Source organism: Cyprinus carpio, chromosome B13, assembly GCF_018340385.1.
Source record: "Cyprinus carpio isolate SPL01 chromosome B13, ASM1834038v1, whole genome shotgun sequence".
Taxonomy (NCBI): domain Eukaryota; kingdom Metazoa; phylum Chordata; class Actinopteri; order Cypriniformes; family Cyprinidae; genus Cyprinus; species Cyprinus carpio.
This window is the reverse complement of record NC_056609.1, coordinates 24,223,536-24,242,396: the sequence shown is the minus strand read 5'-3', so window position 1 is coordinate 24,242,396 and position 18,861 is coordinate 24,223,536. Positions and strand designations below refer to the sequence as shown.

The 18,861-nt window shown below is 34.8% G+C and overlaps 1 protein-coding gene across 3 annotated transcripts in view; it reads right to left on the bottom strand.

The window, feature by feature from the left end:
- The window catches only part of LOC109082129 (collagen alpha-1(XIX) chain-like), a 125,133-nt gene that overhangs the window by 38,710 nt on the left and 67,562 nt on the right, over positions 1–18,861 (bottom strand). For 2 of the 3 annotated variants that reach the window (XM_042737393.1, XM_042737392.1), the window contains 10 exons: positions 16,900–16,944; positions 14,024–14,059; positions 5,912–5,974; positions 5,771–5,815; positions 5,538–5,570; positions 2,445–2,480; positions 2,229–2,273; positions 1,841–1,876; positions 1,346–1,390; positions 779–832 (listed from right to left, as the gene is read on the bottom strand). In XM_042737393.1, coding sequence (XP_042593327.1) covers positions 779–832; positions 1,346–1,390; positions 1,841–1,876; positions 2,229–2,273; positions 2,445–2,480; positions 5,538–5,570; positions 5,771–5,815; positions 5,912–5,974; positions 14,024–14,059; positions 16,900–16,944 — 438 coding nt within the window. Of the gene's footprint in view, positions 1–778; positions 833–1,345; positions 1,391–1,840; positions 1,877–2,228; positions 2,274–2,444; positions 2,481–5,537; positions 5,571–5,770; positions 5,816–5,911; positions 5,975–14,023; positions 14,060–16,899; positions 16,945–18,861 lie in introns of those variants that run through there. The other variant, XM_042737391.1, reaches the window with a different exon arrangement.

The window sequence follows — 18,861 nt, the reverse complement described above, 5'->3', positions numbered from 1 at the left end:
AATTTGTTTCTTTCTTGTATCTTCATCAGAACCAATCTGGAGAAATTTAGCATTATATATCACTTTCTCACCAGTAGATACTCTGCAGTGAATGGGTGCCGCCAGAATGAGAGTTTAAATAACAGCTAAAAACGTCACAATCCAAATGACTGTTAGTAGATCAATTAATATCTTGAAGTAAAAATCTGTGTTTGTAATGAACAAAGCCACTAAAACCATTGCTTCCAGCTAAAATGTGAGTCCTCTATCCATACTATTGCACTCTCCAGTGAAAAAAAAAAAAAACATCAGTAGAGAAATATGCACAGATCAAGCACTGTTTAACAGTCCAAAACTTTTTAAAACAAATATGTGGATGGACAACAGAGAAGGGACTTTTTCACCGGAGGAAGCATTATTATGGATTACAGACTCACAGTTTGACAAGAAGCTGTTTGAACTCTCATTCTGACGGCACCCATTTACAGGAAAGGATCCATTGGAGAGTAAGTGATGTAATGCTAAATTTCTCAGAAACCGTTTCAGTGAAAAACCATGAAAGAAATAAACTCTACATCTGTTCTGATAAAGGAACAAACTCATCTATATCTTGGATGGCCTGAGGGTGAGTAAATTAAAATTTTTGGGTGAACACTTTCTTTAAGAGTGTATCATTTTCTTGTCTCAAGTTGCCTCTACAGTATTTTATCATGCATTTAATTGTTTGCCTGCCAAAAGTGTACTTTTGATCAGTTACAAATTTGACCCAAGCAGTGTGGAGGAGATGTTTCCTGCTTACTGGATCTCCTGGAAAACCACGGAGGCCAGTGGGACCAGACGGACCCTGCTTTCCCTGTAAGAACACAAACACATGTTGAGATCTCTTCATATGAGGAGCATGACATTATTTCAGGTTTGAAAAAAAATTGTTTGGACAATGTGAAATCAGTTTGTGCCTCACTCTAAAAGAGCAATTGAATAAAACAAGCTTTAAAGGCTCTTGCTAAAGGGACACTGATTTTGTACCAACTGTGTAGCATTTTTACTGCTTGCTATTTTGAGAGGTCCCTAACTATTAACTAAAATGAAGGCCTCAATCAGATGCTTTTTGCAATCTTGGTAACATGCCACAACCCATTTAACCCAACAAGAACCAAATGCAATAAGCCACCCGTAATAAAAGCTTTTGGCACTGGTCAGTAAATCAGAATGATTACAGCAGAGCTTCTAAACTACTGGTCAACCACGCTGACAAGGTCTGCAAAAATTCTATCACACCAAAGTAGAGAGACTTTAATGTTGTTTCTATCTTGGTTAAATCATAAGATGTCAGCATGAAGGGTTTACGGAAACAGGAAGTTCATACCTCAAGTCCTGGTGCCCCTGTCAGTCCAGGCATTCCAGTATTGCCTCATAAGAGTTAAAAAAGGAAATAAGAAAAAATAATAATACATTGATAAAAAGAGAAGGAAGAGAAAATTTCAGAATAAATTTGTATCATTTCATTTTTAATACCTTTTCATGTCCAAAGTAACAAGGCCATAAAATTAAATATATTTTATATCTTTAATTATTCCATTGTAATATTATTATATTATAATATTAAGTAAAAATAGAATATATATACACAAACACACAGACTTTTTTTTTTTTTTTGCATTACACACTGTTATGATAAATACTGTTAAATCTATCAAATGATGTGACAATGTTCAGAAACCTGCACATATAACACTATTCCCTTGAAATGATCAAAATAAAGATAGGTCACTTTTTTAAGCTCATAGATGTTCAACATTGAATGACGTGGATGCTGTTCCTCTGATGTGCATTATGTCAAAATCTTGTGCACTTTATGTACCTGGAGACCTTTTGAGCCTTCAGAACCCTTTTCACCCTGGTGAAAGAGGAGAAAAGGCTGACTGCAATGCATTAAATCACATTTTCAAGAGGACGTACAGTAGAACAAGGTCGAAAAATATCTTTTTATGTGTCCATGCTTTCAAAATGTTTCCTTTTAAAGGTCCCTCCTTTTAAAACCTTCATGTCTCTACTAACATCTGACAGATTAAAGAGAGAGCCGGACTGAGCATTTTGATTGACTGTCCACTGTGTTGATTCAGCACAGCTTTCATATTTTCCTTTTCATTTCAAGACAAGGCTGCCAAAACAGATTTTTAAAAACCTTTTAATGATCTTACAGTCTGTTGCGGATCCATGACAAACAACACTAATGAGTGGCTACTAACCTGGTCTCCTTTCTCTCCTTTCTGGCCTTTCTCACCTCCTTCCCCCTCATGGATTATTGGGAGAAAACAAACAAAACAATGGATAGAGATTATTGGAGGAAATGCATGGTTACATAAAATATCTAAAATATATCTATAATATATAAAACAGAAGCATTTTCACTAGTGGTTTTGAACATGTATTTCAAAGTATTCTGAAACGGTATCTAAACTTACAGATCCAGAAAGTCTCAGTCCATGTGCTGTCATCACTAATAAAGAAAAAAGACAATATTTAATATTGATATTAGCTTATGCTTTTATAGAAAACTACCATGAGACTGCAATTGCAGGTTACATGTGTTAAAATGAACCCAGGACCATCAAAAAAAGAAATTGGTGTTAAGTTTTTTTAGTTTGTTAAAGGGAAGATCAGGTGAACATGCTCATTAGAAAGACCTTATCAGTTATGCTTTAATCCTTTCTCATGCTCCGCTCTTAGATCTCAGTTCAGTGATAACCTCAACATCTCCACACAAGCATAAAACAGAAGCTTCCTCTCTCGTTCTCAACTGTCTGGATGGCCTCTATGTGAGAGATTACCATTAATCCAGGGTTTATGGCATTTGAAATGGCAAGAGCCTTTTACTGCAACAAGAGGCCTGCAAATATAGACCAAAAAGAGTGCCTCTTCAAGACATTACAGTCTGCCACATAGAGGTGGATTCTGAATCTACTTTATGGCTTTCCGTTTTCCCGTTAACTACCAGCTGGTTTAATAGCCTGTCGATCATTGTGACGGCTTTCAGTCAGCGGTGAAAGACAGATTGTTTTGTTAGATATATCCGTGGATTCATCTACTGCGTTTCATGAGCTGTGTAACAGAAGTCTATGAATAAAGATAAAACAACAGGAGGCCTGATGTAACTTCAAGACAAAGTTGGTCTAGAGAATGAATAGTAGAATTTTTCCTGTTTTGTACATTTATTCATTGTGGTGAATAAATGCATGGAAATTATATGAGCTCTGCTCCGAACCTAGTGAGCTGCCTATCTTAATCTTTTCATAGGGAATTGCTTACTGATACATCATGTTAAGTGAAATGAACCTCACAAGTGGCTGATTTGAAATACTGGACATTTAGTTTAGTGTTAAACTGTTTCTTATGACACAACATAATAAACTCAAAAATATATTACACAAAAATATAGGTTAAATGCAATTTTTTTATGTTAAATATACAAAACATTAAATAATGTTTTGTTAAATGCAGAAAAGTAATGTTTATAAGTGTGTACTATCATTCAAAAGTTTGGTTTTGGTAAGATTTTTTAATTGTTTTTGTAAGAAGCCTCTTATGTTCACCAAGACTGTATTTACTTAATCAAAAAGAAAAAAAAAGCACTTTAAAATAATTTTTATTTGAATATACTTTAAAATGTAATTTATTGCTGTGATGGCAAAGATGAATTTTCAGCATCATTCCTCCAGTCTCCAAGTGTCACATGATCCTTCAGAAATCATTCTAATATGTGGATTTTGTGCTCGTTGAACATTTCTTATTATAAATGTTGAAAACAGTTGTGCTTATTATACTCCAGCTGAATATTAATTTTACTTTAAAATTAGGTGCTATACATTAATCATAAAACAAAAATATATATATATATGTTTTTAATTAATTATTGTATTGAAGTCAGGCAGGCCCAACTATATATGGACTCATATCTGAGCTCAGAAAAACAGCTAATTACCATTTAACAATGAGCAAGAAATATAATTAAAATCTTGAAGTGGGATTTAGGTTACAGTTGTTCAAAGCTTTTTTTTTGGTCTCTGGACAGAAAAAAAGAAAACATTAATTACAAATCCTTAATTAAAACAGAAGTAGCTCTAAACAACATGCTCCATTCAGAGCTGGCTACAATCAAATTCCAAACTAAAGAGGAAACCATGAGAGAATAATCAAAGTCTTAAAAGCCAGTTTATATTTGAGTCACCCATCATCGTAATTAGCCATTTCAGAACAGGAGAAAAAAGAAGCCATCAGATTCTTTGGTGTTCCAGGCTTCATGAATCTTTGTAAATTGGTTTAAAAGGGCTAAAGCCATCTCGTTTCTCCCATTTAGTCAGAGATTCACACAGCAGGCAGCATCAATTGATTTTGTGCCCTGCTGTCAAATCGCACCTTTCGTCTCGCTCTTTTGATTTAATTGACAAGGGCAATGCAGTTCCAAACCTGCAAATTTTGTGCTAAGTGCGACCAAAAAGCTTTTGGCTTCTCAGCTCTCGAAGGTTTTTTTATTAGTGAGCAGTCAGCAGAGATGAAGCACTGATGATGCAGTACACTCTACACTGTCAATACGGCAGATGATGTTTGTGGTGGTAGTTACTGTAACTTCACTTTTGAAACCTACACTGAAGTTCAATTAAATTTTGAATTAATAATAATAAAAAAAAAATAGCTGGTGATGGTGACCGTAAAATGAAATGTGGGTGAGTACAATGTGTATCAATAAGCAGAATTATAATTAATAAGCATAATATACATTAGCTCAATAATTAGCTTTTTCGATATGCTACTATAGCAAGGATTTATTAAATTGATCACAAGTCATTTATAATGTTACAAATTTAACATTTATAAATGTTGCTATTTTTATTTTAAAAAAATGCTGTTATTTTGAACTTTCTATTCATCAAAGAATCCTAAAAAAAAAAAAAAAAGAAAAAAAAAAGAAAATCATAGTTTCCTAAAAATTATGAAGCAGCTCAAATTGCTTTGATAATAATAAGAAAATATTCTTAAGCACCAAATCAGCACATTAGAAAGATTTTAGCAAATTTCTGTGACACTGAAGACTGGAAAAAACTGAAAAATCAAATGAATCAAAATTCATGATTGTCATCATGAATAAATTACATTTTAGGATATGTTACAATAAAAAAAATGTTATTTTAAACTGCAATATTATTTCAAAATATTACAGTTTTTATTGTTTTGAGCAAATAAATGCAGCCTTGATGAGCATAAAACACTTCTTAAAAAAAAAAAAATTACTGACTCCAAACTTTTAAACAGTAGTATATATAATGTTTGCTACCTGCAATAGTTCAAATGAATCCTACAGCAGTAGCTCTGAATCATTTATTGGACTTGAATCATCTCAGTGGAGCCATTCATGGTATGAATATCAATGTGTTTATCAAAGACATGCAAGTTTAAATGGATGCTCTATAATATCTAGAGTCTCATGTGTGTTACTACTGTATGTGACACAGTATATCTGTATGCGTCAGAACCTCTGACTGAGAACCTCTAGTACTCACGGGGCCCGGCAGTCCTCTGGGTCCTTCCTCACCCTAAAGGAATAATGATAAAGAAAAACAAACACAAAGAAAAGTGAATCAAGTGAACCACAGAGTTGACTGAGTCTGAACCTCAGTTATAGTCAGAAGGTTTTCTACACAAGACAAGATTTATTAGACAGAACTGATAAACAAGTGAACAGACTCACCTCCTCCCAGCACACAAACTAACAAATAAAACATGCATTACGAACCTTTTGCCCCTTCATTCCACTGGCTCCCTCCTGCCCAGGCAAACCCTGTGGAGTGAGGTGTTAGAAGAGACGAATGAGGTAAATAAGCAAACAAAATCTGTGATGGGATTTTTTTAATCAGAGCTCTGAGATGTTACATACAGTATCCCCTTTATCGCCCTTCTGTCCATCCATTCCTGCGTCACCCGGGTCACCCTTCATACCCTGAAAAACAACAAATAATCACACATATGCATACAATTTATGAACACACAGATAATATTGTCTAGGGGTGAATAACCTGCAATGGGGCAACCACTGGCATAAGAGATTCATTTTAAAATGTCTTTATTTCACTGTTATTTTATGTTAGTTATTTTTATTTTATTATTGTTTATTATTATTATCAGCTGTTTTTTTTTTTAAAGAACCTTCTCTCTCTTTGCTCACCAAGGTTGCATTTATATGACTCAAAAAAAAAAAGTGAAAAATTAATAATTCAAAATAATTTTTCTATTATAATATATGCTTGATGGCAAAGCTAAATTTTAGGTCTAATGCTGGTTTTGTGCTTAAAAGATTTCTTATTAATATCAATGTGATTACTGTCACTTTTTTTTAATCAAATGTGCTATTAAAATAACTAATATATATATATATATATATATATATATATATATATATATATATATATATATATATATATATATATATATATATATATATACACACACACACACACACACACTCTCTTTATTTTTTGCAAAGTTTTTAAGTTCTTGACTTGACCTTTCCAATCATTTATAACTACTACATACAGATTTATTATTATTATTTTTTTACTAATCCTTAATTTTTTCCAAATGCTTGTTCATTATCGCCAAAACATTAACATTCAACACAGACACTTCCTTGACCTTTTTAATTCCAGGAAATCACAATTTACAGCAACGATTAAACTGCAATGATGGTGAAACTCAAGATCACATCATGTTATTATACAAGTCAACACACTCAACAACACCGGATCAAACACTGAAAAAAACAACGAAGCTGTAATAAGCATGATTCATTCATGCTGTGATGCATGCTGGGAGTCTAGCATCCAGCGGCGCACATATCACACTTATTTTGCTTTGGTGGTGTTGATGTGACGTGGCACAGCGAACTAGAATATTTAAATGTTAAATGTCAAACCAGTCTGTGAACCCTTATTTAATCTAACTTCCAATACACAAATGTGCGCATGTTTGCATACATCACACATGCTGGTGTGCCACTTAATTACAGCCACTAAACATCAAATCAATGTTCTGTAAGTCGCCATAGCACATCATGTCACACAGATAGGACAGGAATTTATCGGCCAATAGATGGCACTTTCGCACTGAGGATAAAGTCCTGTCTCACTCACTCTGCGTCCATTTTGAGACGCTGTCCTCTCTCAAAACAATGCAAACTGAGCATCTTTTATACTGGCAGGCAAGAGGCTGAGCATTTGAGTCTGGAATCCATTTGTGCTTTCAGATACTCCAATACACATGGATTCATAGCTAAATGATGTAAAGATATGAAGGATTTAGAATTGAATGTTGTTTTCTCTTTCAAAACAAACATGATTGAGAGGAATTGTTGAGGAGAGAAGGGACCGTCACAAAACACCCCTGTGGTGATTTTAGTGGTGTCAGACTTGACTGAACACTGTATGTACATTAAAATTCCTGAGGGGAGCTCTGTGGAGAGGTAATACAATTTGTCTACTCAACCTGGAAAAGGCAATTCCCCCAAGATGTACAGTTTTTTTTTCCTTTTCATAATATTGCTTACAAGCACAACAGAGTGCACACAAAAGATGGAGTGTGTTTGGTATAATACCAAAGCTCACAGTCTCTGTTCCTCTGTAATTGCCACCTCCCAAACCCCCTCCTGAGTGATCAGATTGCTATCTGTTTGGATTGCATCTGGGAGACTCTGCACTATAGCAATCCAATCAGTCAGAAAAAAAAAAAAAAACATCAAAAGTTTTAAACCATATATTTCAGACGTTTTCACAGTGCTTCATGAAAAAGACAAAAATATTTAGGCTTTTCATAAACAATGTGAGTTTCTTTCTCTTTCTGAATATTTTTTAATTTCATGATGCAATTTTGAGAGAAATATTGAAATGACAGTGATGAATAACTCATAAGAACTTCATTTAAATAATAATTTTGTTGCTCAATTCAAATAAATAATAAAAAAAAGTGTTATATATTTGGATTTTATTGTCTTAAATATGATTCACAGAAGGAAAAAAAAGTAAATTATTCACACTACCTGAGATTTTTTTTAGAATATTTTAATACTTTTTTTTTTTTCTGGCAGAGCTAATTTGACTTGGGATTTCCGACATCCAGAACAATTCTAACTAACTAACTAATATTTAGGATAAAAACATTTAAATAAATAATTTTAGCATTTCAAATGCATTTAAATCAAATTCAAAATGAATAAATGTGAATGCTAATTGTTAGCTACAAAGGCTAATTTAAATGGTCCTGTGGTGTGACATGAATTCAAAACAGCACTTTTCAAATGTTATTATAATTACTGCACATGCAATTTTCATAACCTAATATTAATACTTTAATAAACTTGTACTTTTAAAAAATTAATTAATTTGCCACTCCACAGGACCATTTGTCCTGTACTTCCCAGGCTTCTTTCTTAGTTACTATCTTATTTTCTCTGTTTATTTCTTGTTAAATACTTTATAAATAATTGCAGAGTCTTATTTTTTTATAAAAATGTATGTTTTTAATGTCATTTGGGGCAACACACACTTAAACACGTGTCATCAGCCAAACAAGTGACCTATTATACAAGTAAGTGGTTATGATGTAGGTAACCCTGATTTTTGACTTGTTACCCGCAGTAGGACGCTAAGGTCAAAAGTATGTTAACCACACCAAGTGTATTGACCATGAACAATTCTCTAACAAAGAGCAGCAATTACTCAGCTCCGAACTCTTGTAGCGTGAGTCTGTCAAAGCTCTCTCTTTGCACTGTCAGGACAAATGTATGCAGATGCTACACAGCCCTCTCACTGTTCTCAGTGTCCAGTCACAGTCCAATGCCTGCGTGAACTGGTGGAGATGACACACACACGCACACGCACACACACAGAGCTCTCACAAATTGGAGCACTGCATACACACTCTCCTTCTGTCTGAGCTCAAAGGTGCAGTGAAGCAAAAAGCCTGTCCCTCTGGTCCTCTTTGTCAAGCATCAGCTCCCTCGACAAACCCCTGTGTAATCCTGAATCCCTGCGTGAAGATTTATAGGAAATGTTCTCGCTGAGGGAAGAGAGTGTCTTTTATGGCCAGCTGATGATAGACGGTCACTCGTGATCAGTAATAAAAGCCACACAGAATGGACGGAGTCTGAATAGCTTTACTAAGAGCTCGACCGCACGATTGCTCTTCGTACTTTGGCCTCTCCTGCTGAGAAAAGCAACTTGAACCATCCTAAGGAGGTTTGTTGGACTTGCAGTCTGTCAAAACAGCTATTTTAGATGGTTTAGTGGTCCTGAAACCTGACCACTGTAAAACCAGCCGAAGAGTACCAAAAACCTCTTGTTTGTGCACTTTTTCCCAGGAGGGCCATTGTTATTTCCATTCAACAGTCTACATGTGTGACAGAAGAATTATGTTTTTGTAAAAAAAAAAAAAAAAAAAAAAAAAAAAATTCTTTAATCCAACAAATATTTTGTTCTAGCACAACTTTTGTTTGACAAACAAGGTGGAAATCAATTTTTAAGCTTAAATAAAATAACTAACATTTAACCATTTTTCCATGGTGGAAATGATGCCAATATTTTACAATTTATAAATTAATATCAAAGTTTATACAGTTATAATTTGAATTAGTGTTAAACTGATTTCACCAAATTTACATTTTCAAAGTTTAAAATGGTTTTTAAAACTTGAATATTTTGTTAGATTGAAAGTGGTTCTGCAACATGAGTAATAAAAAATAATAAAACGAAATAAAATCAAAATTTTTGATTCTTTATAAAATATAAAAATAAATAAAAATGAAGAAAAAAATATTTTTGAGGAATTTTAAAAACAAATATGTAAAAACATTTACAAATAATGTTAGTTTTAATGCATATTTCAAATGCATAAAGTCTAGTGTGATGCAAATGTTTCTGTGGTGAGCAAAGAATTTAACCAATGAACAAGTGTTTCAGCAGTAGTTTTGAAAACAAGTGAGCAGCCTTTCTGATTGGATCTCTTAACATGCTTGTAGTCCTAATGGACAGTGCAAAAATACCAAAGACCCTGAGGCAGTTTGTTCTATGAAAGGACCACTGAAAGGTCAAACATTGACAGACGGCCCTGATACTGTATGATACAGACTGACTTTAAATGCAAAGCCAAAGGGTCCAAGCCCCACTCAGATGACGAGGAACCTATCATCTCTGAATTCAGCTCATGGTTAAAATAAATAAACTTTTCTCCACATAATGTTTTGGTGTGTGTGCATCATCCCTACAGCAAACTCAATTTAATTGAGAGTCTCAGAATCACATCATGCCTTACTGCATAGAAACATTACTGTATTGACTACGCACCTCTATAAAACCCCGCCCACCCAAAATGAGTGACGGCTAAAGACACACGTCATAGTTTGTCATTTGTTGCTAAGACACTACTCTTCAACTGAACAATACACAAAAATAGTTGACTCAACACTGACTCATTTGACGTCATAAACAGAAAAATTCTCAGAATTCTATATTTATCAACAATAAATCAGTCTTGTTTGTAAATATTGTTTGTCCTTTTATCCCTCCAGGCCTTAGCGCTGTTGAATCATGTCCGGTGCTTGAACACATACATAGCTTCAAGGCCTTCTAAAATGCACACATTTCTTGATAAACTATTAGTGTCTTCCATTTTTAATGCTCCAGGTTTAAAACAAGAAAACAGATCTGACTTCTGTCAGTTTTCAGTTACCTTGGAAGACTACTGGGGAATTAAAACCAGAAATTTGCTGCTTATATTTTAGTTAATGCATTTATATTATTATTATTTTTTTAAATAGAGGTATAAACTGCCTTTTTATTTCTGCTTTTAAACTCTCCGAAATGACTCACTCCATAGACTACCATTGTAACTGTATGGCTGTAAAAGTGAAGTTTCTTTGTTTTTTACAAAACTAGGGGACGAGATGAAATTAGTTTTTGTGGAAATCAACAGTATGACACAAATGCTGTTGATACTGATAGTCCTTAACCTGCTTTTAACCCAGAATGTTCATTTAATTACATCCAAGCCTGAATTATTTGCCCTGAATTAGATGTCAGGTGGGTTTGTCTGGGATCAGGTAAACAATGCTCCTGGTTACACTGTCCATTTGACTACACTGAAACAGTAATTACTCCAATTAAGATTATTTTGATTTAAAATGTCCACTAACAGCAGAACAAGTAAAAAAAAAAATAATCTAGTGTTTAGACATCCCACCATCTGAAAGATAAAATTAACTTGCTTTAATTACTGTACTTGTCAAACTGAGGGACTTGAAACAGGTTGTATCACATTGACTAGAAAAGAAAGATGAAGGTTATAAAACATCTTTTAATTAATGAAGGTATCCAGGCACAATTCTAATGTGATATAAACTCATGAGCATGAGAAAAAAAGAGATCCATTACACTGGGTAAGGAACAGCATAGCAAAAGATCATTAGCTAAATCAGTAGTTGCATAGTAAAAAATAAAACTAAATAATTCATTAAAATAAATATCTACAAAAGATCAATTTACTTAAAACTGCATAAGATAAAGAATTTAACTATTTTTTTCTGATCCCACTACCAAATAAATTTATTTTATTCATGCATAAATAAAAAAATAAATGTAAGGTTTATTATTAAAAAAAAATAACAATAATGATAAGGAAAGAAATAGACAACGGGTCAAAAAGTAAACTTAATTAAATTATTTTTTTTGGCAGCATGTCTTTGGCATTAACTGACCAAAAAAGACAGGTGAACAGAAATCAAATTGCAAGCAAACAGTGTAACTTATATGGTTACTTTATGAGAAGAAGGTTTAAGGTCAGACAGACAAACTTTCGGGCTGGGCGATATATTGTATGCGTTTGTCACGCGCATTTCGTCAGTAAATCTGGTTCCGTGATTACCGCTAAACTGCCATCACCTGCTTTCAAATGGAGCGGCATTTAAAGACAGAGCCGTAGATCACTGGTACGCAATATTGCGTTCATTATCGCAGATGAATCGCCTTCGATAATGGCGATTTAAGGTCAGTCAGAACTACAGCTTTCTCTATTAAATGCCGCTCCATTTGAAAGCAGGTGATGGCGATGTAGCGGTAATCAGGGAACTTTACTGGCGAAATGCGTGACAATCACATGCGATATATCGCCCAGCCCTAATGGTATCAGCTGTGAGTGTGAACTGACTGCCCTGAGACCTGGCTGTGCGTGTCAGCTGTGAGTGTGAACTGACATATTAATGTGATTCATAAAAAAAATAACAATTATATACATATAAACACACACACTTACATATATATATATTTATATTCATACACTCACAAAAACCATTGCAGACCTATATATATATATATTTATATTCATACACTGCCATTGCCCCTGGTGGGTTATGACACCCCTGGGCTTCATGAAAATTATTGCAGACCTTTTGCAAATCCACTGTTCATAATTACCATCTGTCAGGCATGAGACTGAGGAGTGACGCAGGATGTGTGTGTGTGGCTGTTTAACATGCTGAGCAGACAGCCAGCGTTTGACTGAGGGAAGTCAATCAGTAGGATGCGAGCGTGTCCTTCCCTCTCTGTTCTCAAGAGGACAGCACTGAATAAATGCTTGATCTCACCTTACAGACAGACAGACAGCACAATGTGTCTAAACAGTCTTCTAGGTCACTGACAGTGGTGCATGTGTTTGCACTGACCTCACAACAACTCGGATGTCTATTGAAGTCTATGATACTAGCTTACTACTCACTAAACACTGTGCAGTATACACTGTTTCCTATGTACTATACTTCAAAAATAGTAAATTAAGCAATTACATTATTCCATGATTAATAAAGAATGTTACATTGTTGCCATATGACCTGATCAATTTTCAATCATTTTGTAAATACTTATATTGTTTTTAAATATATTTATTCTAGACTAGATTTTGGAATGTTCAAATTAGTTTACAAACATGCTACTTTTACTCGTGCATCAGTATGTAGTATGCATACAGAGTGCACTGCTCCTAATACACTTAATATGTCACAATGTAATTTACAAAGGCACACAAAGTTGTCACTATGGCAGTACACTAAGGTATAAAATGCTAAATTGTACTTCTTTGTATGTTATTTACTGATAAATGGTACAATAGCACCTTAAATGTACATACTGTATTAGTACTCAAAAAATGCATTTTATGGTACTTCCTCACTGACACATCTACACTTCTTTACTAAATAATTAAAGAAATAAAGTAATTGTATTTTTGATTTTTAACATGACCTGACTCCCAAAAGTCTAGAAAAAACAAAAGAAAAAAGGATTATCTCCAAAATGGCGCCAGGGTAATGCGGAGGAGATGAACTGTTGAATAAAGTCATTTTTTTTCTTTCATTTGCTACTAAAAGTATTCTCATAGCTTCGTAAAATTACGGTTGAACCCCTGATGTCGCATGGACTTTTTTACCGATGTCCTTACTACGTTTCTGGACCTGAATCATGTAAGGACACTTGCGGTCTATGGGAGGGTCCGAGAGCTCACGGGATGCATCAAAAATATCTTAATTTGGGTTTCATAGATGAACGAAAGTCTTACGGGTTTGGATTATTAATGACAGTATTTTCGTTTTTGGGTGAACTAACCCTTTAAATGACAGGGCCTTTGATAATAAAAATATTCAACTTATAATAAAAGTAAAAGCGTGGAAGTAAATGTTTTTAATACATAGTTGTCTTAAAACCATTGGAGTCACCAAACAGAACCACAAAAACAATGAAAATTTTTTTCAGTCTGTCCTGAACACTTTCTTTTACTATTGATAAAAAATAAATAAAGGGTTGCCCCCAATGCTGCTCAGGCTGCTTAAAATTAGCTATGTATGTTTTGAAAGTGGCACAATATTTACATTTTCCAACCTACGAATGGCTTACGTAGTGTTTTTGCTATTAAAAAATGACCCAAAAAAAACAAAACACAAACACTCAAATCTTACCTTAACAGCTTCAGCATCACAAGTTCCAGGTGGACCCTGTGTTGAAGAAATAAATCTCAGTATGAGTAAATCAAATCACTTACACTTACATTTGGAAGCTTATTTCAAAATGTCTTGGGCAAGGAAGCTTATTTGATCAAAACCCATATTTGTAGCATGCAAAACAAAATGTAAATTCAGCTTTAACTGCCTGACCCTGCAACCAGGACAGAATTCGCTGCGTATTAGCCTCTGTCATCCATGACTGGAGCAACAACACCTGTGAATGTCCTTGACAAAGGTCACTAGACACATCAGCTCAACTAAACATCCAGATAGATAAGGGCCTCCTGGACCGCACATGGCGTTCCTCGACACCTCGAGGCTGGGGGAGGATGTCTGTGCCGCCCGAGGCCCGCCTCCTCCCTACCATCACTGACGACAGGCCACTCATAAATGCCAGCTCCCGAGGACAGAAGCAAGGTTGGCACATGCCATGGAAATTATCGGGACACTGCCATTTAAAAATGTCACAACCACTTCCCTCCCGACACTTATTACTTTGTGTACACCACTTTATAACTTTCCTTTAATGGAATTTGTCACTGTTAGTATGCAGAGCAGATAAGGGAGTATATATGATTTGTTTTGCAGCTTAGTGAATCTTTAAAGAAACAGCTGAACCCCAAATTAAAACTTTTACTTTCTTTACTTTCTAGAAAATGCAATTACAATGAATTGGCTGTTGAAAAGGTCCCAAAACATCATACAAATGATATATAAATGTGTTCCATATGATCCGTACTTCAAGTCTTCTGAAGCAATATGATAGCTTTGTGTGAAAAACAGATCCAAAAGTCTCAACATCTGGCACTGAATGATGACAGTATTCTCATCTGTAGATATGTTTTAAAGTTTTCATAATTTGGAACATTACAAAGTTATTGAATTGAATCTGAACAAACACTCAACTGGCATGAAATTAATAATGACACTATTGTCTTTTTTTGAGCTGAATTTTAGAATTTTAATTCAGCACATATTTGAAGTTGATTATGTTACTTTACTGTTTATTATTGTAAAACTTCTTTGAAACATTTTTTATTGTATAAAGCATTTCAGGGCAGCTGTAGCCTAATGGTTAGAGAGTTGGACTTGTAACCCGAAGGTCGCAGGTTCGAGTCTCGGTGTTGGCAAGGAGTTGTAGGTGGGAGGGAGTGAATGAACAGCGCTCTCTTCCACCCTCAATACCCATGGCTGAAGTGCCCTTGAGCAAGGCACTGAACCCCCAGTTGCTCTCCTATATATATAGGAATGAACCACTTTTTGATGTTTTTGCTTAAACAGTTCCTATTTATATGAGCAACCAGCACAGTCTGAACAAAAAATGTCACATGGTTTTAGAACACAAGAGGCCAAATAATGCCAGAATTTCCATTTTCGGGTGAAGTATTCCTTTACGTCTTCATTCAATATAGCAATGTATTAATCACTCATTTCCCACTTAACTTATTCAGTTCTACATATGTGGGTACAACCACAAAGCCAAAGGCAATGTAAAAATGCCAGAAATTTATGATGCAACATATGTTTCAAAGCCTGAAGTGTGTGTGTGTGCTATGTCACACACATTTCCATACTGATGCCACAGCTTTGAAGAGATGACTATTAATCAAGCAGTAAACTAGGGCCCCTCTGAGAGTCTCATCAGGATCTTCTATAGCACTTATGCATGGGACTGCTCTTAATATGGCCCTCTGGGCTGCTTGAAATCGTAATTTGAAACGTTGAGCCAAACAGCGCATGTGATGGAGATTTCACTTGAACCAATGCATAAACCAAGAAAAATCATCTGGAGGGGGATGAATATAGCAGCAGGTATCTGTCCATTATGCACAATGACAAATTTTGTTTGCTTTTGAAGCAGATTTATGACAACAATTATGCTTTCTGAATCTGAAACTAATAGCAGGGGGAGGATTAGGCAGAGAAGTGATATAAATGAAATGGTACAAATAAGCTGCATTTCAAAACCTATATTCAATAACATACATGTATTTATATCAAATTAATATTTATGTTCTAATTCCATTTAATTAAACTGAACTGTTTTAAACAGTATTTGGGAACAAAAACTTTTCTAAACTTGAAATTCTTTTTACATTTCAAGTTCTAGAAGAAATTTTGCAGAACTCTGGAGTATGGATTTTTAATATGGTAAAATGGAGCTACTACACTTGTTAGTAGCTGAAATATCTCACTAAAATATAAATATTTAAGTGAAAACACTGAGGGTTTAAATCTTTTTGAATGACATAGCAAGGCATAGAAATATGTGTAGATTTCTGCAGAGCTTTGCAGGCAGAGATTCTGTGTGGGCTTGATATTAATTTATTTTAATTATTTTTTGATTCATTTATTAATAGGGATTTTCTGCACTAATTTAATACAACTAAATCATCTGAACCAATCCACTCCATTTATTATTTGCTTATGAAAAAAGTATCAATTCCATTGAAACAAATAATAAAATACAAAATAATACATAAAAAAATATCAAATCAGGCAGGCAGGAATATATAATAAAATATCAAATCAGGCAGGCAGGAATAAAGCAAATGCACACTTTTAGAACAGAAATAGGATTATATAGAAATACTTTGTGGGGTCCTTGCAAATTCACTTAAGAAAAACTGTTAGAAAAAAATTTATAATGTTGGATTACAGAGAATATATTTTAAAATAAGTTTAATTTTCTTCTCCTGTTGCACTGCCAAGCTCATGATTGGTTGGGAAAGGCCATTCAAAGCTTTTCAAAGAGACCAACTTTCACTTTTGGCCTTTTATTTGGTAATTTTCTTGTCAATGTTACATATACTATAAACTGTAATTCTTACCAGTGGTCCTGGAGTCCCTGGTTCTCCTGTCTTCCCCCGTCGACCCTGCAAGACAGAAAATGAACGTGTAAGAAAAGACAGAACATTTCAACAACAGGTTCATGGTTGGCAATGCTGGCTGGCAATTAGGAGAAGACAGCTCCTCTTGTTGCAGTGACTAATTTGCTTTTAATTAACAGAAAGAAAACAGCTTAATTGCAGAGCTCTGTGTGGTGCATCGCTTTCTCTATACCACCCAAGTCTACCACCTCCTTTCCAGCTGTGACAAACCACGACCATCAATCAAAACAAGCCCTGTGTGACAAACAGAACGGGCCCTGGAGCACGGCCCCGAATGCTCGCCTGGACATAATGGACTATTCACAAATATAATAAGCGCCTTCAATTCGTATGCTCGAAACACAAGAAAAGGCAAAGTGCATGAGGTGGACTCAATGAAAGCCGTCAAAACTGCCAGTCACCGGTTTAATTTTCAGCACGGAGTGATGACACGAGCGTATCGGAAAAACTGACATAAAGACAGCCGGTGTGGCAACCTCAGGGAAATTAGTTTCCACATTGTCCCTCGATGAATAAGCCGGACGTTTCTTTGATGGCTGCATCGTCTTTGCTAAATTAATTTTATGGAGACATTTTATATACAAGCACACGGTGCAATTTCAGCAATATGTACACCATTATTAAGAATTCGGCAGGAGGAGGCGGAGGACCAGACTGTTTTTTGTCTTTTTTTGTCTGTGTGGGGAGTGTTTGTGAGATCGCCGTTCATGGTTGGATGAAAGAGGAAGTGGAACGTGCACACAAAAGCCAGTGGCTCCTCAGAACTGTTCATTTACATACTCTGATACAATGATGTCAAGTTTGTCAGTGTTTGTCATTTTCATTACCTGCAACATAAAGAACTCCCGATGAATAAACAGCTGTCATCATCAGGCTCTGTTTGAATGGATGCATGTATGTGTTTTCTGGTTATTTCAGAGCAATAAGGGAACATTAACCTTAATGAAAAGAAGAAATCTTAGCAGATACTTGTGTAGGACTTTGTCTGAAATTCCCCGCTCAGATGGGATTTTCCATTCAGTCTTCTCACCACATTATCAACAAGCCTTTGATTCAACAAACCATTCATGTCTGTCGAATCAACAGTAAAAAGTAAAAATGAGTTACTTAAGACTAATTCATTACAATCCAACTGAAAGTAACAAGAACAACCTCGACTCCTCTCACTCATTTACAGCTACTGCACATATTTTTTGTAAAATATCAATTACTAGCTAAAGTAGTTCAGTAATGCCATTGCAATTATGTTTTTTTCGTTAAGTGAGGCATTATTATACATGGAGAACATGGGGAAATATTAAAGGGAAAGTTGTAATATGTAATTCTCATAGCTCTGAAAGTTTAAATCCATCATCTGATTATGCTGCTCAGTGACAATCAAGCAGGTTGTTATCAGCAGTAATGATACGTTAACATTGCGTAGAGTCAGCGAAACATGTCAATTAACGGTTGGTTCCAGTTTCAGTCTGTGCTGTCTGAAAAACATAAGACAACAAAAGCTATATGAAAAAACAAAAATACATATTTCATAATCCTATTAAACTAAACTGATGATGAATAATGTATTTTCTAATCATCTTCCTTTTGGCCCTAGAATATATCAAGCTCTTCTGTGAATATTAATATATTGGTGGCTGTAAGATATGCCATAACAGACCTCATTAATTGTAAAAAAAAAAAAAAAAAAAAAAAAAAGGGAATAAAGTGTTAAATGGGAGTCAAAAGATGTAGATTACAACAATACCATGATTCTGAATGTTAAACACTTTTTATAATGCGCAAAAGCTGTAAAACCATGGCGTATTGAAATAATGATATGACTAAAATAATGATCTGAAATTGGGGCTTACCTGTACAAACCTCACTAATCATACTTCTAGAAAAAAAAAATCCTTATAATGA